The sequence below is a fragment of the Dendrobates tinctorius genome, unplaced genomic scaffold (assembly GCF_039654945.1).
Source record: "Dendrobates tinctorius isolate UK_male_01 unplaced genomic scaffold, ASM3965494v1 ptg000045l, whole genome shotgun sequence".
Classification (NCBI taxonomy): domain Eukaryota; kingdom Metazoa; phylum Chordata; class Amphibia; order Anura; family Dendrobatidae; genus Dendrobates; species Dendrobates tinctorius.
In genome coordinates, this window is record NW_027361713.1 from 18,338,396 (window position 1) to 18,364,176 (window position 25,781).

The 25,781-nt window shown below is 47.3% G+C and overlaps 2 protein-coding genes across 4 annotated transcripts in view; one reads left to right on the top strand and one right to left on the bottom strand.

Moving 5' to 3' along the window:
* ILRUN (inflammation and lipid regulator with UBA-like and NBR1-like domains) overlaps nucleotides 1-15,537 on the bottom strand; it is a 291,746-nt gene extending 276,209 nt beyond the window's left edge. The window contains exon 1 of one of the 3 annotated variants that reach the window (XM_073575633.1): nucleotides 15,129-15,535. In XM_073575633.1, the coding sequence (XP_073431734.1) occupies nucleotides 15,129-15,286 (158 nt within the window). In that variant the 5' untranslated portion in view covers nucleotides 15,287-15,535. Of the gene's footprint in view, nucleotides 1-15,128 lie in introns of all 3 variants that reach the window. The other 2 variants (XM_073575634.1, XM_073575632.1) reach the window with 2 other exon arrangements.
* Nucleotides 15,538-15,621: 84 nt separating this feature from the next.
* Nucleotides 15,622-25,781, top strand: part of SNRPC (small nuclear ribonucleoprotein polypeptide C) — a 154,936-nt gene continuing 144,776 nt past the window's right edge. The window contains exon 1 of the mRNA XM_073575635.1: nucleotides 15,622-15,771. Within this exon, the coding sequence (XP_073431736.1) occupies nucleotides 15,764-15,771 (8 nt within the window). The 5' untranslated portion in view covers nucleotides 15,622-15,763. The remainder of the gene's footprint in view (nucleotides 15,772-25,781) is intronic.

The following is a 25,781-nucleotide window of genomic DNA, read 5'->3' on the forward strand; positions in this document are numbered from 1 at the left end:
AGATCTAGAAAGGCCCCAGTCACAGATCTAAAGCAGTAAGTATTACATACAGTGCAACAAATGAATTATACCAAAGCTTTAGCAAGCACATTTAAATATGCAGCAAAATGGTCAAGCAGCAGAAGTATGGAGTTGTACCATTTGGATATATTACAGCAGAGAAATAGAGGCAGCAGAGGTGGGAAGTTGTATCATTCAGGCTGCTTGCTGGCAGTGAATGGAGTAAATACATGCAGGGTGGCTCAGTTGATTACCATTTGGATATATTACAGCAGAGAAATAGAGGCAGCAGAGGTGGGAAGTTGTATCATTCAGGCTGCTTGCTGGCAGTGAATGGAGTAAATACATGCAGGGTGGCTCAGTTGATTACCTGTGTGAAGAGAGAAGATGAATGTTAATTCCATGCCATGTATAACTGCCGTTTTGCTGGATGCTTATCTTCTGTGATGCTTTGCTTATGGGATGCTTGCGTGCTGTACCCCACACTGCTGTACCCCACATATATAACTCTAGACCAAAAACCAATAGTAACTGGTGCTTTGCCCTGTACACCAAACATCTACATGACTTTGCATTGCTGCAATATCACGGTCAAAGCATATGTATTTGTGGAAATATTCACACCCACATATGATGAAAAACGTTAAAAATCCAAATTTTACCTATTTTTAGGTCAAATTTCTCAAAAAGGGTACCCCTAAAATATATTAACTCTGATATCATTAGAAAGAGCACATTTTTCTCTACAAGGATCATTGTTTTTTTTTTGGTGTCTCTCAGTTTAAGAAAAGAAAAATGCCACTGAACATGGTGTTATTTATGCGCGTAATGCATTGATTTTGTGTTTGATTTTCAGATTCTTATCACATGTTACAGAGTTGTATTGTTGCTAGCAATGTCTATTATAATCAAAAACCTATAAACCTTTCTATTTATGAAAAGTTATTGACTATTGTTACATTTTAATGCATATATTATTTATTTTTTAGCGATGGAGAATGAAATTGATGAAGAATCAGCCCAGTGCTCTATTGGCCTTGCGAACAATTCGAAGTGCCACCTTAAGACATTCACCCATAGCAAGGATGAGTTGAAATTGTTTACAAGCTTTGGATTGGATGAACAGAAATTGCTGCGTCGACGAGTGGGACTAAATTTTGACGAACATTCACAAGTCTGTTTACACCATGAAGATTCATTGTTGACCAAATATGAGCATTTGCAAAAATCGTTTTGCAATCCTTTTGGGAAGAAAGGTCATAACACCAAAAAGAATTTGCGAGCTATCAATTTGTTAGCAGCTGACCAGTTGAACGAATTTACAAAGAATGATGTGAAGCCTGGCCAGAAGATGTGCGCATCATGTCGAAAAGAATTTGCTAACAGGAAAAAATCAGCTGATCCAGTTTCCTCTGAATCAGATCCAGATGGAATGTTCTCCTGAAAGTCTAAATTCAAGCTTAACATCCATTGGCATCTCTCCTCTGAAATATCCACTGGTAAGCCAGCGGGATTCACTTGGATATGCAGGGAGAAAAATAAGCCAGGTACAAAATGCATTTTCTAGCAAGATTGCTTCAATTGGAGGGCTTGAGCCGAAAGACATTGAACAAACAAAAACAGCACAGTGCAAAATGTGTCTGGATTACAATCACCTTTTGGCAGATTTGAAGCAAAAGCTACAGGTGTCCAGTCGGGCACAAAAGGTCCAAATCTTGACATTGGCACCTAAAAGTTGGTCCATTAAGGCTATATCAGACGAATTCGGTGTCTCTGAACGAATGGTCAAACAAGCTCGAAAGCTTAAATGTGAACATGGGACCTTAGCCTTACCTAGAATCAAGTGTGGCAAGAAAGTTTCTGAGGAAGTGAAGAAAAAGGTGCAGGCATTTTTTGAGGATGATGAATTCAGTCGAATGTGCCCTGGTAAAAAAGACTATGTATCAGTGCGAATAGCAGGAGAAAAAAAGCAGATGCAAAAGCGACTATTACTGAGCAATATGAGGGAAATGTTTGTTGCCTATCGGGATCGGAATGGCCCTGAAATTGGATTTTCCAAGTTTTGTGAGCTTCGGCCAAAGTGGTGCGTAACCGTTGGATCTGCTGGAACACATTCCGTTTGTGTGTGTACACTTCACCAAATGTAAAACTAATGCTTGCAGCATGCCCATTCAATGATGACTACAAAGAGCTCATATGCAAAATGGTCTGTGGAATTGAATCCAAGGACTGCATGCTTGGCCGTTGTGATAAATGCCCGGGTCCTGAAGTTTTAAAAGAATTTCTAGTCAATGTGTTTGTCAACAGTGACCCTGAAGATATTATTGAGTTCAAACAATGGATTCACACTGATCGAGACACGCTTGAAACCAAACAACTGACTATAGAAGATTTCATTGAAGAATTGGTTTTGAAAATTTCTAAACTTTGTAGCTATCACTACATCGCCAAGCATCAAAGTTGCTATCTGAAATCGTTGAAGGAAAATCTGAGACCTGGAGAGCTTGTGATCCTTATGGACTTTGCTGAAAATTACTCATTTATTGTTCAAGATACCATTCAAGGTTTCCACTGGGAAAATAGTCAAGCTACAGTACACCCATTTGTAATTTACTTCAAGGAGTTAAATGGTGAAGCTGCGCAGAACATCAGCTTGTGCATAATCAGTGATTGCTCACGACATAACACAGTTGCAGTCCACACTTTCTTAACAGTAAATGTGGAGTATCTCAAGACTCATCTATGGGATTCGTCATATCCACTACTTCAGCGATGGATCTGCAGCCCAGAAGAAAAATTTCAAAAATTTTCTCAACTTGTGCCACCACAACGCTGATTTCAATATCTGCGCTGAATGGAATTTTTTTGGTACCAGTCATGGAAAGTCGCCCTGTGATGGGATTGGAGGGACAGTACTACAGTACTACATCTGGGCAATAAAAATGAAAAAAGCATATATAGAATGGGAGGAATAGGGCTAAGTGACAGCACATGTGAAAAAGACTTGGGTATACTAATAGATCACAGACTGAATATGAGTCAACAGTGTGATGCAGCAGCAAAAAAGGCAAATGCAATTCTAGGATGTATTAACAGAAGCATACAGTCTAGATCACGTGAAGTCATTATTTCCCTCTACTCCTCTTTGGTCAGACCTCATCTGGAATATTGTGTCCAGTTTTGGGCAACACATTTTAAAAAAGACATCAACAAACCGGAGCAAGTTCAGAGAAGAGCGACCAGAATGGTGACCGGTCTGCAAACCCTGTCTTATGAGGAAAGGTTGCAGGATTTGGGAATGTTTAGTTTGCAAAAGAGAAGACTGAGAGGAGACTTAATAGCTGTCTACAAATATCTAAAGGGCTGTCACATTGTAGAAGGATCAACTTTATTCTCATTTGCACAAGGAAAGACTAGAAGCAATGGGATGAAACTGAATGGGAGGAGACACAGATTAGATATTAGAAAAAACTTTTTGACAGAGTGATCAATGAGTGGAACAGGCTGCCACGAGAAGTGGTGAGTTCTCCTTCAATGGAAGTCTTCAAACAGAGGCTGGACAGACATCTGACTGGGATGATTTAGCGAATCCTGCTTTGAGCAGGGGGTTGGACCAGATGGCCCAGGAGGTCCCTTCCAACTCTACGATTCTATTCTATTCTATGAAAAGAGGTTGGCAGCTCGTGCCAGTCTTCAACGCCCAACTGAACACCAAATACTGACCCCGGTGGATTTATTCAACTTTTGCAACGAGCAACTGCATGGAATCAAGTTTTTTTTTTGTTCAAAAAAAAAAAAAAAAATCGACGAAATACGGGTAGTTCAAGAGGAAAGGTTTAAAGATGGACATACAATTGCTGGAACAAGAGAAAATCACCACATCTGCCCATGTAGATAGATCTGTCAGATCAGAAATGCCTTTTGTGCCAATTGCAAACCTCCAGCCAGGGCAATACATTGCCTGCATTTACGATAGGAACTGGTGGATTGGAAATATTTCTGAAATTTCAGTCGACGACCATGATGCATTAACCCCTTCCTGACATCCGACGGTATATCCCGTCCATGGGACCTGGGCCCCTATGCCCATGGACGGGATAGTACGTCGGGCGCGATCAGCGGCGCCCACGTGGTGAGCGCCGCTGATTGCGGCCGGGTGTCAGCTGATCATCACAGCTGACAACCGGCACAATGTGTCAGGGGCGGTCACGGACCGCCCCCGACACGTTAACCCCTTGCACACCATGATCAAACATGATCGCGGTGTACCGGGAGTTAAAGGGAAGCATCGGCAGGGAGAGGGCTCCCTCCGTGCTTCCCTGAGCCCCCCACGGCAGCGCAATGTGCAGCGCTGCTGCGGGGGACTCCTTTCCTCCAGGCCCCCGAATCCAAGATGGCGACGGGGGCCTTCGGGGGCCTGAGGAAGCTGGCTTCCTCAGTGCCTGCAAAGCGCAGGCATGAGGAAGCCTTCTGCAGTGCCTGTGTCAGATCGCTGATCTGTCACAGTGATCTGTGATGTGACAGATCAGCGATCTGTCACAGGACAGTGATGTCCCACCTGGGACTATTTAATAAAGTAAAAAAAAAAAAAATAAAAAAAAGTGTAAAAATAATTTAAAAAAAAAAAAAAAACCCGCCAAATAAATTAGAAAAAAAAAAAAAAAAATATTACCCCAATAAATCCATTTTTTGGAAATAATAAAAAAACAAAACAATAAAAGTACACATATTAGGTATCGCTGCGTCCGTAACGACCCGCCCTATAAAACTGTCCCATTAGTTAACCCCTTTAGCGAACCCCTTAAAAAATAAAAATAAAAAACCAAGCAAAAAATAATGATTTATTATCATACTGCCAAACAAAAAGTGTAATAACGCGCGATCAAAAAGACGCATATAAATATCCATGGTACCGCTGAAAACGTCATCTTGTCCCGCAAAAAACGAGCTGCCACACAGCATCATCAGCGAAAAAATAAAAAAGTTATAGCTCGCAGAATAAAGCGATGCAAAAATAATTATTTTTTTATATAAAATAGTTTTCAATGCGTAAAACCGACAAAAACATAAAAAAACGACCTAAATGAGGTATCGCTGTAACCGTACTGACCCGAAGAATAAAACCGCTTTATCAATTTTACCGCACGCGGAACGGTGTAAACGCACCCCCCCAAAAGAAATTCATGAAACGCTGGTTTTTCTTCATTCTGCGTCCCAAAAATCGGAATAAAAAGCGATCAAAAAATTTCACGTGCCCGAAAATGGTACCAAAAAAAACGTCAACTCGTCTCGCAAAAAATAAGACCTCACATTACCCGGTGGGTCAAAATACGGAAAAATTATAGCTCTCAATATGTGGTGATGCAAAAACTATTTTTACAATAAAAAGCGTCTTTTAGCGTGCGACAGCTGCCAAAAATAAAAACCGCCATAAATAGTAAATCAAACCCCCCGTTATCATCTCCTTAGTTAGGGAAAAATAATAAAATAAAAAAAATGTATTTATTTCCATTTTTCCATTAGGGTTAGGGCTAGGGCTAGGGTTAGGGTTAGGGCTAGGGGCATGTTGGGGTTCGGGTTGGAGTTAGAATTGGGGGTTTCCACTGTTTGGGCACATCAGGGGCTCTCCAAATGCAACATGGCGTCTGATCTCAATTCCAGCCAATTCTGAGTTGAAAAAGTCAAATGGTGCTCCTTCCCTTCCAAGCTCTGCCATGCGCCCAAACAGTGTTTTACCCCAACATGTAGGGTATCAGCCTACTCAGGACAAATTGCAAAACAATTTTTGGGGTCCAATTTCTCCTGGTACCCTTGGGAAAATAAAAAAAATGGTGACTAAAAGATCATGTTTGTGGAAAAAATACGAATTTTTTATTTTCACGCCCGGGCGTTATAAACTTCTGTGAAGCACTGGGGGGTTCAAAGTGCTCACCACACATCTAGATAAGTTCCTTGGGGGGTCTAGTTTACAAAATGGTGTCATTTGTGGGGGGTTTCCACTGTTTAGGTACATTAGGGGCTCTCCAAAGGCAACATGACACCCGCAGACCATTCCATTAAAGTCTGCATTCCAAAACGTCACTACTTCCCTTCCGAGCCCCGACGTGTGCCCATACAGTAGTTTTCTCCCACATATGGGGTATCAGCATACTCAGGACAAATTGGACAACAACTTTTGGGGTCCAATTTCTCCTGGTACCCTTGGGAAAATAAAAAAAATGGTGACTAAAAGATCATGTTTGTGGAAAAAATACAAATTTTTTATTTTCACGTCCGGGCGTTATAAACTTCTGTGAAGCACTGGGGGGGGTCAAAGTGCTCACCACACATCTAGATAAGTTCCTTAGGGGGTCTAGTTTCCAAAATGGGGTCATTTGTGGGGGGTTTCCACTGTTTTGGTACATCAGGAGTTTTCCAAACGCGACATGGTGTCCGATCTCAATTCCAGCCAAAAACGTCTAATGGCGCTGCTTCCCTTCCGAGCTCTGCCATGCACCCAAATAGTGGTTTACCCCCACATGTGGGGTATCAGCGTACTCAGGACAAATTGCACAATAATTTTTAGGGTCCTGTTACCCTTGGAAAAATAAGAATTGAGGGTGAAAAGATCATTTTTGTGGAAAAAATATGATTTTTTAATTGTATGGCTTTATGTTATAAACTTCTGTGAAGCCCATGGGGGTTCAAAGTTCTCACCACACATCTAGATAAGTTCCTTAGGGGGTCTAGTTTCCAAAATGGTGTCATTTGTGGGGGGTTTCCACTGTTTTGGTACATCAGGTGTTTTCCAAACGCGACATGGTGTCCGATCTCAATTCCAGCCAAAAACGTCAAATGGCGCTGCTTCCCTTCCGAGCTCTGCCATGCGCCCAAATAGTGGTTTACCCCCACATGTGGGGTATCAGCGTACTCAGGACAAATTGCACAATAACTTTTAGGGTCCTGTTACCCATGGGAAAATAAAAATTGGGGTGAAAAGAACATTTTTGTGTAAAAAGTATGATTTTTTAATTGTACCGCTGTACGTTATAAACTTTTGTAAAGCCCTTGTGGGTTCAAAGTTCTCACCACATATCTAGATAAGTTCCTTGGGGTGTCTAGTTTCCAAAATGGGGTCACTTGTAGGGGGTTTCCACTGTTTAGGTACATCAGGGACTCTCCAAACGTGACATGGCGTCCAATCTGAATTCCAGCCAATTTTGCATTGAAAAAGTCAAACGGCGCTCCTTCCATTCTGAGCTCTGCCATGCGCCGAAACAGTCGTTCCCCCCACATATCAGGTATCTGCGTACTCAGGACAAATTGCACAATAACTTTTGCAGTCCAATTTCTCCTGTTACCCTTGGTAAAATAAAAAAAATTGAACCTGAATTATTTTTTTTATGAAAAAAAGTTAGATGTTCATTTTTTTTTAAATATTCAAAAAAATTTCCTGTGACGCACCTAAAGGGTTAATAAACTTCTTGAATGTGGTTTTGAGCACCTTAAGGGGTGCAGTTTTTAGAATGGTGTCACTTTTGGGTATTTTCTATCATATAGACCCCTCAAAGTGGCTTCAAATGTGATGTGGTCCTAAAAATAAAATGGTGTTGTAAAAATGAGAAATCGCTGGTCAACTTTTAACCCTTATAACTTCCTAACAAAAAAATTTTGGTTCCAAAATTGTGCTGATGTAAAGTAAACATGTGGGAAATGTTAGTTATCAAGTTTTTTGTGTGCCGTATCTCTGTGATTTAAGGGCATAAAAATTCAAAGTTGGAAAATTGCGAAATTTTCAAAATTTTCGCCAAATTTCCGTTTTTCTCACAAATAAACGCAAGTTATTTGAATGAAATTTTACCACTAACATGAAGTACAAAATGTCACGAGAAAACAATGTCAGAATCACCGGGATCCATGGAAGCGTTCCAGAGTTATGACCTCATAAAGGTACAGTGGTCAGAATTGTAAAAATTGGCCCGGTCATGAACGTGCAAACCACCCTTGGGGGTGAAGGGGTTAATAAATTTTATGCATCCTCATGGACCAGCTAGCTTCTTTCACTGGCCTGTGAGAAATTATACATGCTGGATTCCCGAGCAGTCAATCATTGCAATAATTCCAGCACCAGCTGCAACAGCAATGGGCCGACAATACAGCTTCTCTGAACCGATTATGTTGCAAATTCAGCAACAATTCCAGACCACTTAGACTGAACATTATGGCTTGGGAACCAACAAAAGATACCCAATATTAGGCTTGGGATCCTAGGCAAAGACACCCACCCTCAGGCTTCGGAACCTGCGATAAAGAGACCGCCCGCGGCTGGCCTTGCACGGCTATCGGCCATGGCTCCTAGGCGATGGGGTTGCCAATTCTCGAAAGACAGCATTATTATAATTCTTAATAGGATTATAATACCAATTCTTAGGGAATTGGTTGTGGTATAACCACCATGGACCAACGCAAGGGTTTGAATTGTGCAGTTACCATTCATTGCATATTAATAAATAACACCATGTTCAGTGGCATTTTTCTTTTCTTAAACTGAGAGACTCCAAAAAAAAACAAAAAAAACAAAAAAAAAAAAACCAATGATCCTTGTAGAGAAAAATGTGCTCTTTCTAATGATATCAGAATTAATATATTTTAGGGGTACCCTTTTTGAGAAATTTGACCTAAAAATAGATAAAATTCATTTTTTTTTTTTTTAAGTTTTTCATCATATGTGGGTGTGAATATTTCCACAAATACATATGCTTTGACCGTGATATTGCAGCAATGCAAAGTCATGTAGATGTTTGGTGTACAGGGCAAAGCACCAGTTACTATTGGTTTTTGGTCTTGAGTTATATATGGGCAAAGTTTGGCATAAATTTTATGCGACGTGTTTTTCAAGCTACTTTGACACAAAATTGCGGCCAAAATATTGTTTTGTCATAGCCAGTAATAATTTTATCGTGTTTAGCAGCAAAAGTTGAGCTAGTATACCAAATTTCAGCATCATGGCCAGTATAGAATTCTAATGGCTATGTGCCAAAGTTTGCAAAATCCTCTTAGCTGAAGCCGCAGGCTTGGTGGAACCTCCAGTGAAAGGTCAACAGTGCCCAATGTACTTGAGATCTGGCCCTAAAAATTTACAGAACCTCTTTTCAAACATACATGTACATCCTTATAAATTTTCAACAAAATCGGAGAAGGTCGAGTGGGGACGATTTTTAAAACTGGTCCACTTGACATGGAATGACCCTATAATAAAACTTTTTTTTCTTATCTTTCATGTCAGATCGGGGACTTAACTACAGCATTATTGAATGCTGTAGATAAGCCCTGAAAGGCGGTGGCCGCATCTTATATCGGCCAAACCCGGTGACAGGTTCCCCTTAAAGGGTCTCAACAAGTTCCTGGTCTACAGACCGTTCAAGATGGAATCAATAAAATCGGCAATAAAGATCTTGTTCCCAGGCTGCCACATGAGGGTCTTAGACTTGAAGGACACATACTATCATGTCCCCATCCATCAGGAAGATTAGCAGTTCCTGAGGGTATCACTACCCTCAGGAACTGCTAATCTTCCTGATGGATGGGGACATGATAGTATGTGTCCTTCAAGTCTAAGAGATATCGCTAGCAATATCGCTATAACTAGTGACGTTATAGCGATATTGCTAGCGATATCTCTGTGTCTGATACTTACCAGCGACCGGCTCCCCCGCTGGTTATCGCTGATCGCGCGAGAACGTTCAGGACTGTTTCTCGTCGTCAGCTTCCTGCTGTGAAGACGAGCGACGCGTGGAGCCGGGCGGGAGGACGCAGGATCGCCTGGTGTGACAGGTAAGTAGCGATCCCCGTCCCCAGCGATGTCGCTAGTGAGATCTGCCTGTGTGGCAGCTCACTAGCGACCACTTAGCGATGTACCAGCGATCCTGACCGCGTCATATCGCTGGTCGGGATCGCTGGTACATCGCTAAGTGTGACAGTACCTTAAGACATATAAGACATATACATATAAGCATACAACTCAGACATTTCCAATACAGGGCTCTGCCCTTTGGTCTATCCGCCCAAGAGTTTTCACCAAGATAATTCTATAGGTGACAGCACATTTGTGAGAAAGTAACGTGCCATATCTGGACGATTTTTCAGTAATCGACAGAACAGAAGACGATTGCAGTGCTCAACTAAGGCACATTCAGACCACAATGGGTTGGATGATAAATATCGAGAAGTCGAGGCTGCAGCCCCTGAAAGTACAATCCTTTTATTTTGGACTCAGAGACAGGCCTGTCTCCTGCTAGAGGAGAAGACAGACAAAATTGTAGCCCTGGTATCAGCAGCATTGATCAATCCAGTCATGTTTCTAAGGAAAGCTATGTCCTTATTAGAATCAATGACATCATGCATTCCAACAGTTCAGTGGGTCCAGATTCAACCAAGGGCCTTACAGCAGGATGTCCTAGAGCAGGGTTCCCAATTCTAGTCCTCAAGGCCCACCAACAAATCATGTTTTCAGGATTTCCTTAGTATTGCTCAGGTGATAATTGCTTCACCTGTGCAATACAAAGGAAATCCTGAAAACATGATCTGTTGGTGGGCCTTGAGGACTGGAGTTGGGGAACCCTGTCCTAGAGAGAGAAAGGAAGCTGGCAGGGCACTTGGAGGGAAAAAATTATGCTCTCCCGGGAAGCAGTAGACTCCATGACCTGGTTGGTGGAGCCAGGGAATCAGTCGAGGGGAATTCCATGTTCCTACCAGATATCAGATGTGATTGCAATGGATACAAGTGCAGAAGGATGGGGCGCACATCTCAGAGACCACATAGTCCAGCGATGTGGTCAAAGGCAGAAGACAGCTATTCCTCAAATTGCAAGGAGCTACTATCAATAAAAAAGGCTGTAACAGGGTTTCTTCCTCATTTAGAAGAAAACCATGTTCGCGTAATGTCGGACAACCTAACATCGGTGGCCTAAATCAACCACCAGGGGCACAAGATCCTAGACCCTAATACAGCTACAGTACAGACCAAAAATTTGGACACACCTCATTCAAAGCGTTTTCTTTATTTTCTTGACTATGAAATTGATTCACTCTGAAGGCATCAAAACTATGAATTAACACATGTGGAATTATATAATTAACAAAAAAAGTGTGAAACAACTGAAAATATGTCTTATATTCTAGGTTCTTCAAAGTAGCCACCTTTTGCTTTGATTACTGCTTTGCACACTCTTGGCATTATCTTAATGAGCTTCAAGAGGAAGTCACCGGAAATGGTTTTCACTTCACAGGTGTGCCCTGTCAGATTTAATAAGTGGGACAGTGATCCCAGTTAGGCAGCCCTGTCAGGTTTAATAAGTGGGATTTCTTGCCTTATAAATGGGGTTGGGACCATCAGTTGTGTTATGCACAAGTCTGGTGGATACACAGCTGATAGTCCTACTGAATAGACTGTTAGAATTTGTATTATGGCAAGAAAAAAGCAGCTAACAACAGTCTATTCAGTAGGACATGGCCTCACCATGTGCCCTTCAAGAATCCGGTCCACTCGCAGCACCTTCCAACACAGAGACCTGTCCTCTTTCAGGACTTTACAACACAGACCATGTAACCAACCCACAGTCACATTATGCAGCTGAAACCACCTCCATAGGTGGCAGGTGGGTGTGGCTAGCCAGTCCCACCCAGCTCTCCGGCAAACCCTCCTTTATAAACAAAAACAAGGCTCATGGAACTACATGTCCCAGTGCAACATTTCAGGCTTACAGCGCAGAGGACCCTCCTCCTCTGCGACACATACTGGCCATTTACAACAATGCCAGTCACTGTCTCACAATCAATATGATGAAAAAGAAACATTTTTGGAAATTTTTTTTACGGTCTTCGCCAAACGGAATAAGTAACATGCTGGTTTTATACAGTGGGTCATTCTGGGCGCGACGATACTAATGTGTTTTTTTTAGTGTGTTTACTATATACAACATTTTTACTTTTTCACTTAGTCGCAATAATACTGTGGGACATGCAATATTTTCAGCTTGATCACTGGTCTCATGTGCTGGAGTGCATGAGACTGTCAGGGTCTCACTGACAGCCTGTGAGAGTCAGCTTACAGGTGGATCTAAAAGGGCCACTGTACCCTGGGGTCATCTCAGCGTACCATTGTAACCATCGGTACCCTTGATTCTCATTGCGGTGTTCCAATTGTTATTAAGGTTGTGGCCCCATTGCAACAACTGTCATGTACAGCTGACATACTCAGGAATTGCCACTGCAGGGCGGCGCTATTCTCTTATTCCTAAGCGATGCTAAAAAGCATATTGGCGGTCATTAAGGAGTAAAGTAAAATTAAGTTAAAATGGGGTGCCTCATAATGTAAGAGGACGCAGCCAGAACGCATATGATCAAGGCTTAAATTATATGGTGAGCAATTAATCACACAAATCAAATAATTAAGTATGTTAAAGCATGCAATATAGTTATTAGTACAGAAAATATTCTGATTGCATACATAAAAGATTATTCATAACAATTACCAAGTGAATAGATCACACATAGCTGGAATTTCCAGGCCACCATAAAATGGTATTTATATGAGGTAGGAATGCGTTAAATCTAAAGTGCTGATAAAAGTTTTCAAGTACAGATAAGCGAATAGTAATAAAGTGAAAACTTGTCCACAGAAAAGATGCAGGCTGGGTCACTCACCCTGACTCAAATGTCAGACTCCCCCCGGGAGATAGGTGAAATGTGTGTTGGGATGAGAGACACATAGATTTGCTGCAGATCTGTTATTTGCTACTGTACACTTCAGAATGACACTGACAATTAGGCATATTTTAATAAACAGGAAGGACAGCAATATTAGCTGTCAATTGTGAATCAGCTCATTAGAATATGAAGTCAATATGAAGCTGCGATTGGCTGCACGCTCATGAAATATACAGTAGGCGACCTTGGAATAGTGCTCTTATTGAATACGGCCTCTGGTTACAAATGGATTTCAAAAATAGATTCTAGCCTTCTCTTCATATTCCTGAACAAGAAGCCAAAACAAAAAGATTTGGGCTTCCAAGCTAAACAATTAGGGGGCAAATTCTCACAGTGGTATTTCAATAAATGGTTTTAAAGGAGTTGGTCATTGCTAAAAGAAACTCCCCCTTAGATGCTAAATTGAAGCAGATAAAGATTGAGCCTTCACAATCTGCACAGAGAGAACTGTTCCATCTGACTGGCCAGTGAAGGCTGAAGCCACGTGTGAGGCACTGCTGCATGGAAGGGGGATCCAGAAAACACAGCATCTGCAAGAGACTGGGCAGTTCTAGAAACTTGGGAGGGAAGGTTTAGAGCAGGGCGGCCGCCAACATTATCCCAGTCCTAACACACACACACACCTGACAGGAAAGCCAGCCACGCAGGGCCGAGCGGGGCTCTTACCAGCGCCAGCCACGCAGGGCCGAGCGGGGCTCTTACCAGCGCCAGCCACGCAGGGCCGAGCGGGGCTCTTACCAGCGCCAGCCACGCAGGGCCGAGCGGGGCTCTTACCAGCGCCAGCCACGCAGGGCCGAGCGGGGCTCTTTCCAGCGCCAGCCACGCAGGGCCGAGCGGGGCTCTTTCCAGCGCCAGCCACGCAGGGCCGAGCGGGGCTCTTTCCAGCGCCAGCCACGCAGGGCCGAGCCACGTAGGGCCGAGCGGGGGAACGAGGACTCTTACCAGCGCCAGCCACATAGGGCAGAGCGGGGGACGAGAACTCTTACCAGTGCCAGCCACGTAGGGCTGAGCAGGGGGAGGAGAACTCTTACCAGTGCCAGCAACGTGGGGTCGAGCGGGGGACGAGGACTCTTACCAGTGCCAGCCACGTAGGGCTGAGCAGGGGGAGGAGTCTTACCAGCGCCAGCCACGCAGGGCCGAACGGGGCTCTTACCAGCGCCAGCCACGCAGGGCCGAGCCACATAGGGCCGAGCAGGGGGAGGAGGACTCTTACCAGTTCCAGCCACGTAGGGCCGAGCAGGGGGAGGAGGACTCTTACCAGTTCCAGCCACATAGGGCCGAGCAGGGGGAGGAGGACTCTTACCAGTTCCAGCCACATAGGGCCGAGCAGGGGGAGGAGGACTCTTACCAGTTCCAGCCACGTAGGGCCGAGCAGGGGGAGGAGGACTCTTACCAGTTCCAGCCACGTAGGGCCGAGCAGGGGGAGGAGGACTCTTACCAGTTCCAGCCACGTAGGGCCGAGCAGGGGGAGGAGGACTCTTACCAGTTCCAGCCACGTAGGGCCGAGCAGGGGGAGGAGGACTCTTACCAGTTCCAGCCACGTAGGGCCGAGCAGGGGGAGGAGGACTCTTACCAGTTCCAGCCACGTAGGGCCGAGCAGGGGGAGGAGGACTCTTACCAGTTCCAGCCACGTAGGGCCGAGCAGGGGGAGGAGGACTCTTACCAGTTCCAGCCACGTAGGGCCGAGCAGGGGGAGGAGGACTCTTACCAGTTCCAGCCACGTAGGGCCGAGCAGGGGGAGGAGGACTCTTACCAGTTCCAGCCACGTAGGGCCGAGCAGGGGGAGGAGGACTCTTACCAGTTCCAGCCACGTAGGGCCGAGCAGGGGGAGGAGGACTCTTACCAGTTCCAGCCACGTAGGGCCGAGCAGGGGGAGGAGGACTCTTACCAGTTCCAGCCACGTAGGGCCGAGCAGGGGGAGGAGGACTCTTACCAGTTCCAGCCACGTAGGGCCGAGCAGGGGCAGGAGGACTCTTACCAGTTCCAGCCACGTAGGGCCGAGCAGGGGCAGGAGGACTCTTACCAGTTCCAGCCACGTAGGGCCGAGCAGGGGCAGGAGGACTCTTACCAGTTCCAGCCACGTAGGGCCGAGCAGGGGCAGGAGGACTCTTACCAGTTCCAGCCACGTAGGGCCGAGCAGGGGCAGGAGGACTCTTACCAGTTCCAGCCACGTAGGGCCGAGCAGGGGCAGGAGGACTCTTACCAGTTCCAGCCACGTAGGGCCGAGCAGGGGCAGGAGGACTCTTACCAGTTCCAGCCACGTAGGGCCGAGCAGGGGCAGGAGGACTCTTACCAGTCCCAGCCACGTAGGGCCGAGTGGGGGAGGAGGACTCTTACCAGTTCCAGCCATGTAGGGCCGAGTAGGAGAGGAGGACTCTTACCAGTTTGTCATGTCCAAGAAGAACGCACAGCCCGCAGGATTGAGCTGGAAGCCGAGGAGCCGCTGGAACTCGGAGATGAGGACGTCCTTATCTGTGGTCCCCAGACAGCTGAACTTCTGCATCAGCTCCTGGTCCAGATCCACGTCCATTCCCTCCATGGTGAAGCAGCCTCGCACCGTGGAAAATCACTGTGAACCACTGTGAGGAGTCCGTGGCATCAGTGGCCAGTCGCGGCCTGCTCTGCTTCGCCCAGGCCAAGAACCCCACTCAATAGGTATCCGCGTCTGCAGGTCACCTCTGACCGAGAGCCTCACTCACAACCCAAGCGTCACGGTCCCCGGTCCCGTTGCTCAAGGACCCGGTTTCCGGCTCCGTAGCTGGCCGCTCGGGCCTCCCCGCTTCCTGAGCGCCGCACGTCATGACATCAGCAGACGTCTGTACGGCGATACGTCATAGATGGCTCCTCCCACGAGAACTGTGGAGACGCGTTAGCCATTCAGAAAGAGAGCGTTTGCTCAACGGCACATGGCAATTCCTAAGGGAAGGAGGCTGTGCGTGTGACGTCATTACCGAGCGCCTAGGCTTCTGCGTGGTTTCCGCCTGAGACAAAGAGAACGATTCCGCCATTCAGCAATATGCCCAAGTAAGTGTGCGTGTGGTGGCTGGGAGCGCCCCCCTGCGTGTGTGCGCGCCCGTGGCGTGGAGCCTGCTCTCGCCCACGTGCATGTACATGCCTTGTAAGCACTCAGTCCGGAGCTCTGGCCATGTGGGTGCCGCTCACCCATCTGTGGGTGCGTGTCCCAGGCCCACCTCTGGCAGTGGCTGAGCCCGTAATAATACTTGCACTTTAGTTCTCTCCTTTACTGATGCTGTGCTTGAATGCATTAAGGCTGTGTGCCCACAATGAGCTTTTGGTGCGTTTTTGACCCTGTGTATTTTTGCTGCATCAAAAACCCAGCATTTTACAGTCCAGCAAAGTAGATGGGATTTCGGCTTGGTCCCACGATCCGGAAGTGGCAGCGCTTTGGATGCCCCACATGTTCGCTGCATCCAAAGTGCTGCCGGTTTATGAACGCAGGTGAATCCTCTGTGTCCACTGAACCGTGCTGAATCACAGCGTCCTATACATTGTATGGGTGCTATATATCTTGTGGAAACTTGCGTCTCTGAAGAGACGCGTCATATGTCCGTTTCCGCGGGAATTTGTGGACTCAAAGTGAACATGGAATTTCTTGAGATCCCATCCACTATGCTGTAACATCTGGCCCCTGCAGGAGTATGCAATGTCCAACCTGAAGCGTTTACTGATAGTGGTCAGGGACCATCATAGAAATCTTCTGTCCAGGGTGCTTTATTTTACGCAGCGCAACCTGAGCTGAGGTGCGTGTTTCATATCCGCAACGTCAATTTTTTCTACTGGTACTTTTGAGTTTTCTGTGCAGATTTTCCCCATAGCCTTGTATTGGTTGCTGTAAATCTGCAGGTAAAACATATCTGTTAATGTTTCTATGGCAGAAGCACCTTAATGGCGAGTACACAATAGGCATTTTATCTGCATTTTTTCCTCAGGAAAGAAGCTGTGTTTTTCTGTGTTTTTTGTTTGTTTGTTTTTCCAGCGGTTTTGGCATACCACATGTGTTTCTTGTGCATGCTGATAAAGTTTAGTGTAGGGACAAAAAAGTCCTATTCTATAGAATCAGGTTTTGGCTCAAAAAGGCACAGCAAAATTTGATACCTGTGTTTTTTAATGTCTTGATTATTTTTTTTACCACCCATTCATTTCAATGGGTAAAAAATGCTGAAAGAAGTGACACCTCCATTGTGCAAAAAAACATGCGAAGCACAAAATCCTGATGACTAGAAATGGGCAAACCCAAACAGTAAAGTTAGGCGTCTGTACTGAAAATGAGGAAGGGCACGGACTTCACCAGGAAGTCCATGTTATTCTGCTTCAGCCCCCCGAGCACCGAGTGTTTGTCACGCAGTCATGTGCAGAAAACACTGCTTCTGTTCGGCAGTAAAATTATAACCACCAGTCAGTTCCCACACTGTTAAAAGACAGCATTAGCATGCAGCTGTGATCAGAGGTATAAAGTTTACCTCCGATACTGGTTGCAGCTAATGGGACTACAGCTCTCATCAGCCTGCTGCTGCTAATAACGAGAGCAGGCGGCGACTGGGAGTATTCATCAGCCAGTGCTGTAAATAAATCGTAATAAAAAAAAACAGCGTGGATACGTCCATATTTTTGATAGCCAGGCAAAACCCACAGCTGGGAGATGCAACCGTCAGCTTCAGCAAGGCTAGTTATCAATTTTTCTAATTAAATAATTTTAAAAAACGTGGGGTCCCCCCTATTTTTGACAACCAACAAGCTAAAGCAGAGAGCTGTGGGCTGGTAAGGCCTCTTTCACACTTCAGTTTTTTGCATCAGTTCAAATCCGCCAAAAAGTCAGAGAAGCGGATCCGTTCTCAACTGATGTGAACGGATGGCACAGGATCCGTTTTCAGACGGATCCTGAAAATGAGTAAATAAAGGACTTGCTGGCCGGGAAGGAGAGAGAGAGAGATTTTTTTTTTCTTGTTTTGTCCGGCACCCAGAAAGAAATTCGGGTTAAATCAGTGTCTGGAGGATCCGCAAGAGAAAAAAACGTTGCAAGCTCCGTTTTGAAATCTTTGAGGATGGTGACGGACAGCAACTTTTGGCGGATCCTCAAAAAAAACGGATGCAACGGACAGCAATCCGTCACAATCCGCCATTAATGCAAGTCAATGAGGAAAAAAAACGGATCCTCAAAAGAAAATTGAGGATCCGTTTTTTTCAAAACCTGGCGGATTGTGACTGATTGTAAAAAACTGAAGTGTGAAAGAGGCCTAAGGGGCCATGAATATTGCACCCCGCAGCTGTCCAGAAAAGGCACATCTATTAGATGAGCCAATTCTGGCGCTTTGCTCGGTTCTTCACACTTGACCTGAAGTGGTGGCAAGTGGGGTAATATTTGTGGGGTTGATGTCACCTCTGTAATGTTAGGTGGCATCAAGCCCACGGTTTAGTAATGGAGAAGAGTCTATAAGACACCTATCCATTGCTAATCCTATAGTTATATGGTAAATAAAGACAGTCAGACTAAAGTCTTTTATTTAAAATAAAAGCAAAACACACTTTTACTTTATTTAAAAATAACAGTTATACTCACCTAACGCCCATTACATTGAATCCCTCGTCTCCTGTAATAAAGCCAAAAATATAAATCAGTAATATCCCTCAACTGTCCATCGTTCTGTCCCACGCCGTAATCCCACAAATATACTAATCCCCCGCTCTGCAGCCCCATTCTCCCACGGTCTCCGGCGCCTGCCTTCAGCGGTCACGTGATACCGCTCATTAAAGTCATGAATATGCACATATTCATGTCTTTAATGAGTGGTACCACGTGACCGCTGAAGGCAGACACCTGAGACCGTGGGACAAGCAGGGGGCTGTAGAAATGCGCTGGGGGGTCAGTATGATCTGACACTCCCCCTCCCCTGGCGTATATGACTCGCGTATAACCAGAGAGGGTGATTTTCAGCCCAAAATAATGGGCTGAAAATCTCGGCTTATACGCGAGTATATATGGTATATACAGTGGGGGGAAAAGTATTTAGTCAGCCACCAATTGTGCAAGTTCTCCCACTTAAAAAGATGAGAGGCCTGTAATTGGCATCATATGTAGACCACAACTATGAGAGCCAAAATGAGAAAACAAATCCAGAAAATCACCTTGTCTGATTTGGCAATATTTATTTATCAAATTATGGTGGAAAATAAGTATTTCGTTATTAACAAAAGTTCATCTCAATATCTTGTTATATATCCTTTGTTGGCAATGATAGAGGTCAAACATTTTCTGTAAGTCTTCATAAGGTTGTCACACACTGTTTGTGGTACGTTGGCCCATTCCTCCATGCAGATCTCCTCTAGAGCAGTGATGTTTTGGGCCTGTCCCTGGGCAACACGGATTTTCAAATCCCTCCAAAGGTTTCCTATGGGGTTGAGATCTGTAGACTGACTAGGCCACTCCAGGACCTTCATATGCTTCTTACAAAGCCACTCCTTCGTTGCCCTGGTGGTGTGCTTGGCAAGGTCATTATCATGCTGAAAAACCCATCCACGTTTCATCTTCAATGCTCTTGCTGATGGAAGGAGGTTTGTACTGGAGTAGGACAGCGGGAACGCTGAAGGCAGGACTGGAGTAGGACAGCGGGAACGCTGAAGGCAGGACTGGAGTAGGACGGCAGGAACGCTGAAGGCAGGACTGGAGTAGGACGGCAGGAACACGGGTAGCAGGACTGAGAAGCTGCTGCGAGGAGCAGCCAAGACTGGAACTGCAGGAGCAGAGCGCACACGATGAAGCGAGGCCAGAGTGTTAGGAAACACAACGATCAGGCGCCTCCCTCAGGGGGAAGCAGCCTGATATGGCTGGTCAGCCATTGGTCCAAAGGTGCTTCCGGGTCAGGGCACAGCCGGAGCATAAGAAGCAGGAAGGAGCCACGGCCTATGGCGCATACGCATAGCATGCAGGGAAGGCATCGGTCGTGAGCCCGTCTCAGGTGACCGCCGCGGCCGACGGGTGGAGAGAGGCTGCGGCGTGGGAGCGGAGGCCGACTGCGGCGTGGGAGCGGAGGCCTGGTGAGTATGGCGGAGCGGTGTAACAGTACCCCCCCAAGCCGCCCCCCCCAGAGGTTAGCAAGAAACCTCTTGAGGATTGATATTCTCCCGAGGCTCCCAGGATCTCTCCTCAGGACCAAAGCCCTTCCAATCAACAAGAAAGAAAGTCCTACCTCTAACCCTTTTCACAGCGAATGTCCTGCACTTCAAAAACGACATCGGCACCCACCGGCTGAGGACCAGGATCAAGCGAGGAATGGAAACGATTCAACACCACAGGCTTCAGGAGAGAGACATGAAAGGTGTTCGGGATCCGGAGCGAAGCAGGCAACCTCAATTTGTAGGCGACTTCGTTAATACGTCCCAGAATTTCAAACGGACCGATGTACCGTGGGCCCAATTTGTAGGAGGGCAGTTTTAATCGGACGAATTTGGAGGAGAGCCAGACCTTGTCACCAACACGATACGGAGGATAATCCAACCTTTTTTTGTCTGCATAGGTCTTCATCTGATCAGCGGATCTCTTGAGTGATGTGTTGGTCTCAGCCCTATTCTTAGAAAATTCCGCAGGTACCTCCGAGGCAGGAATTATTGGAAGAGGAACACCAGGATGTCTGCCAAAAACAATGAAAAACGGAGACTTGTCCGAAGACTCACCAGCATGGTTGTTATAAGCGAACTCTGCCCAGGGGAGTAAGTTGACCAAATCGTTCTGGTGGGCGTTAGAGAAGTGATGTAAGTATCCCGTAAGCATCTGGTTGGTACGCTCTACCTGTCCATTGGACTGTGGATGGTAGGCCGAGGAGAAGTCGAGGGAAATGTTCATGAGCTTACAAACCGAACGCCAGAACTTGGAGGTAAACTGAACCCCTCGGCCAGACACAATGCGTCGAGGTAGTCCGTGAAGTTTGAAGATTTGACGAATAAAGATTTTGGCCAGCTCCGGCGCTGAGGGAAGACCGGGCAGAGGGATGAAGTGAGCCATCTTGGAAAAACGATCCACCACCACCAGGATGACTGTGCTGTCCGCAGAGCAGGGTAGGTCGGTGATGAAATCCATGGCGATGTTTTCCCAGGGAACCGTAGGGACAGGCAACGGAAGCAACAAGCCGGACGGAGATCTCCGTGGCACTTGGTTTTTTGCACAGGATGGACAAGAAGCCACAAAGTCGAGTACATCTTGGCGAAGCATGGACCACCAGTAGAGACGCGTGATAAGGTCAAGGGTCTTCTTAGTTCCGGCATGGCCGGCCAGTTTGGAGGAGTGCCCCCATAGAAGAACCTTTCGCTTGAGATTCTCTGGCCCAAGCGTCTTGCCTGGTGGGGGAGTAAGCCAGTTCACCGGAGCCACGGTGATGATCCTAGTGGGATCTGTTGTGCGTTCACTCATTCTCCCCTTCACCTTTGATGTCTGATGAACTCCCTCTGCTGGTGAAGAGAGGTAGTGAAATTGATTGGGATGGGAAGAACCTGTCATCTGAACAGGCGGAGTGTGACTGGCCATCTGGCATTTCTGAGTGGATATACGGCAGCCGACGCCCTGCAGGGCTGCTGGTGATCTTTTCTGCTCTGAGCTCTTGCATCCAGTTTAGTTCCTGTCTACTAAAAGCTAAGGTTTTTGCCCTGCTATTATTCCATGAGATTTTGTCTGGTTTCCTTAGTGTTTGTATTCAGCCAGTCCTGGTTGGGACTGGCTGAATTCCATTTTTGTCTCTGATCAGTTGATCTCTTTTGCTCTGTTTTCAGAATATACCTGAGTGCTGATATAGTCATTTTGAAGTCTAGCGACTTCAGGGCCTTTTTCCCTATCAGACGGTTGGGACATTTTTGGTAGGGTTTTTTGCGGATTGTAGCCAGCATCTTTTCTGTCCTGTCCTATCTAGTTAGTTGGGCCCCATCGTTTGCTCAGCCTGTCTTTCTGTCTGTGTTTGTGTTTTCATCTGTTTTTCACCGACAATACATGTTCGGGGCTGTCTATTGCTTTGGGGTCTGCTCTGGGGCAGTTTAGATTTCCCCTTTCCTTCTTTAGGCTTATGTAGTTCTCCGGCTGTGACGAGGGGTCTAGGGCACCGTAGGAACCCCCCACGGCTACTGTTAGTTGTGGTGTATAGGATCAGGAGTCTGCAATCCGATAGCTACCAACCTCTCCAGTTTTCTGGACTTAGCTTGTATTTTTGTTTTCTCCTCCTCCGGTGACTCATTCATAACAGGGATCAATGATATGCGAAGGTTCCTCCGTGGATTCGTGTGGCTGGAAGACCCTGGACAGGGCGTCAGCTTTGGAATTCTTGTTGCCAGGACGGAATCGGAGCTCGAAATCAAATCGGGCGAAAAATAAGGACCATCTGGCCTGGCGAGGGTTAAATCTCTGAGCAGACTGGAGATAAGCCAGATTCTTGTGGTCCGAGAAGATGACAAAAGGATGGACAGCTCCTTCCAAGAGGTGGCGCCATTCCTCCAAGGCCAACTTGATGGCCAAAAGTTGCCAGTCGCCGATCGAGTAGTTACACTCGGATGGAGAAAAGGCCTTCGAGAAGAAGCCACAAGGGTGCAGGCGACCGGAGGCGGTTCTCTGGGATAGTACCGCCCCGGCACCCATCGAGGAAGCGTCCACCTCGAGTACAAAAGGTCGATCGCTCTCAGGGCGATGCAGGACCAGAGCCATGGAGAAAGCCCTTTTTAGGGTCAGAAAGGCCTCCTCTGCCTCAGGGGACCAATCCTTGGAAGTAGACCCTTTACGGGTGAGCGCAGAAATGGGTCTTGTGATCGCGGAGAAGTGGGAGACAAATTGGCGGTAATAGTTGGTGAACCCGAGGAATCGTCGTATCGCCTTTAATCCGACAGGGCGAGGCCATTTGAGGATGGCAGACAACTTCTCGGGATCCATCCTTAGACCAGCGTCGGAGATAATGTATCCCAGGAATGGCAGAGAGGTCTGTTCGAAGAGACATTTCTCGATCTTCGCATACAGGCGGTTCTCCCGAAGACGCTGAAGCACCAGGTGGACACTTTCTGTGGGACGAGAGGTCCGGCGAGAAGACGAGGATGTCGTCTAAGTACACGACCACACAGGAGTACAAGAGATCCTGGAAGATCTCATTGACGAACTCTTGGAAGACTGCAGGAGCATTGCAAAGGCCGAAGGGCATGACCAAGTATTCGTAATGGCCATCTCGAGTGTTGAAAGCGGTCTTCCACTCGTCACCTGCACGGATACAGACCAGATTGTAGGCTCCTCTGAAGTCCAGCTTGGAAAAGACCCGAGCCCCTCTGAAACGGTCAAACAGCTCCGGAATGTGTGGAAGAGGGTACCTGTTCTTGATGGTAATCTCATTCAAGCCCTTATAGTCAATGCACGGCCGTAGAGTTCTGTCCTTCTTTTTGACGAAGAAGAACCCGGCTCCCGCGGGCAAAGAGGATTTCCGTATAAAGCCTTAGGCGAGGTTCTCTCGGACATGGCGGTGGTCTCTGCGGGAGACAGAGGGTAGATTCTGCGCCTTGGAGGGGTTGAACCGGGAACAAGTTCAATTGGGCAGTCAAACGGCCGGTGTGTAGGGAGGACCTCCGCTTCCTTCTTATCAAAAGCATCGGCGTAGGAGCTGTAAGCTGGAGGAAGACCCGGGAGGTCTGGAGGTGACCGAGGAGCGGCCGCCCGGCGGACAGGAGTCAGACAGCAAGCTTGGCACGGGTGCCCCCAGCGGAGTATCTCCCCAGAAGACCAATCGATAACAGGCTGATGAGTCCTTAACCATGGAAGACCGAGTAGAATGGCGTGAGAGAGCTTAGGCAAAACGTAAAAGGCTATCTTCTCTCGATGTAAGGCTCTGACTTGCAACTCCACCTCTTCAGTGACCAAGGTGACGGTCACCTGTAGCGGTTTGCCATCCATGGTGGCAATCTGAATTGGGTTAGATAGAGTGACTACTGGAATTTGGTATTTGTCCACCTCTTCCGGCCGAATGAAGTTACCCGCTGAGCCCGAATCCAAGTAGGCCACCTCGGAACCACGCCTCCCTCCTGAAACCAAATGCACAGAAATCTTAAGGGGTTGAGAGGGATCATCATCACCTAGGAAGGCCTCTCTTACCTGACCTAGGTGGAGTCGTTTCCCTGTCTTTTACGACAGGTGCGGATATAGTGTGACGAATCGCCGCAATAGAGGCACAGACCTTGTGCCCGTCTCTCTCTCTGACGCAACGCGGCCAACCTGAGACGATCTGCATGGGCTCACCCGAAGAGAAGGAAGAGGACCCGACCGAACGAGAGCTGGCAGACCGGGTGAAAGGAGAAACTGACCTGGAGGGCCGCCTGTCTCTCGCTGACTCCCGAGCGCGCTCCAGGAAGCGCAAGTCAATGTGGGTAGCCAGCGAGATAAGGTCCTCTAAGGTGGATGGGGTATCTCGACCTGCAAATTCATCCTTTATTCTACTAGAAAGACCGCGCCAGAATGCCCCCACCAAAGCCGCGTTATTCCAGCCGAGCGCAAAAGGAGATAGTGCGAATAGCGCACTGTCCGACCGTGAGAGAGCCCTGGTGTAAGTTAAAGGGTGACTCAGTGAGAGAGGCTAACCGACCTGGCTCATCGAAAACCTTACGAAACGTATCCAGGAAAACCGGGACACTCGAGACGACCTGGTCGTCACGTTCCCAGAGCGGGTTTACCCAAGACAGGGCCTCTCCCTCCAGATGGAACATGATGAAGGCCACTTTGGCCCGATCCGAGGGATATTGCTGCGGCAGCCATTCAAAGTGGAGACTACACTGATTTAAGAACCCCCTACAGAGCTTGGGATCCCCGGTGAAACGAGGCGGCTTGGCGAGGCGGGGCGTCGGAAGAGCAGTAGACGCAGGAGGAGGAGTCGGCACTGCAGTGGCAGCCTGGAGGGCCGACAAGCGAGTATCAAAGGAGGCCATGTAAGACAAAATGTGGGCTTGAGTATCTTGCTGCTGACCCAGCTCCTGTTGGAGACTGGCCAGCTGAGTGGCATTTCCAGGATCGGCCACCTGTAAGGCCGACAAACGGGTGTCCATCAACTTCATGACATAATGCGCCCCTGATTCTCCCGTAGGAATAGCAACTCTTTCTGAGTAGCAGCCTTAGTACCGGCGGAGTCCATGGCCTGATCGTACTGTTATCGTGGGTGGTCTGGAGCAGGAAACTCCGGGAGTGGACCCTCTGGACCGTGGCACCGAGGGACCCCGGGCGAGCTGCCAGGTGGAACCGACCCCTATATAGGGACCGTTAGGAGCAGGCCCAGGGGTTCGAGAACCACGGTAGCCGGTACCGAGAGGGGCGGCTCAGGATGGACCGGAGTAAGACAGACTGGAGTAAAGAATGACAGAACAAGGCTGGAACCAGGAGGCTGGAATGAAGTGAGACAGAAAACTGGAGCGAGAAGGAATGACAGGAGTAGGAACACTGGAGACAGGACTGGAGTAGGACGGCAGGAACACTGAAGGCAGGACTGGAGTAGGACGGCAGGAACACTGAAGGCAGGACTGGAGTAGGACGGCAGGAACACTGAAGGGCAGGACTGGAGTAGGACGGCAGGAACACTGAAGGGCAGGACTGGAGTAGGACGGCAGGAACACTGAAGGGCAGGACTGGAGTAGGACGGCAGGAACACTGAAGGGCAGGACTGGAGTAGGACGGCAGGAACACTGAAAGGCAGGACTGGAGTAGGACGGCAGGAACACTGAAGGGCAGGACTGGAGTAGGACGGCAGGAACACTGAAGGGCAGGACTGGAGTAGGACGGCAGGAACACTGAAGGGCAGGACTGGAGTAGGACGGCAGGAACACTGAAGGGCAGGACTGGAGTAGGACGGCAGGAACACTGAAGGCAGGACTGGAGTAGGACGGCAGGAACACTGAAGGCAGGACTGGAGTAGGACGGCAGGAACACTGAAGGCAGGACTGGAGTAGGACGGCAGGAACACTGAAGGCAGGACTGGAGTAGGACGGCAGGAACACTGAAGGCAGGACTGGAGTAGGACGGCAGG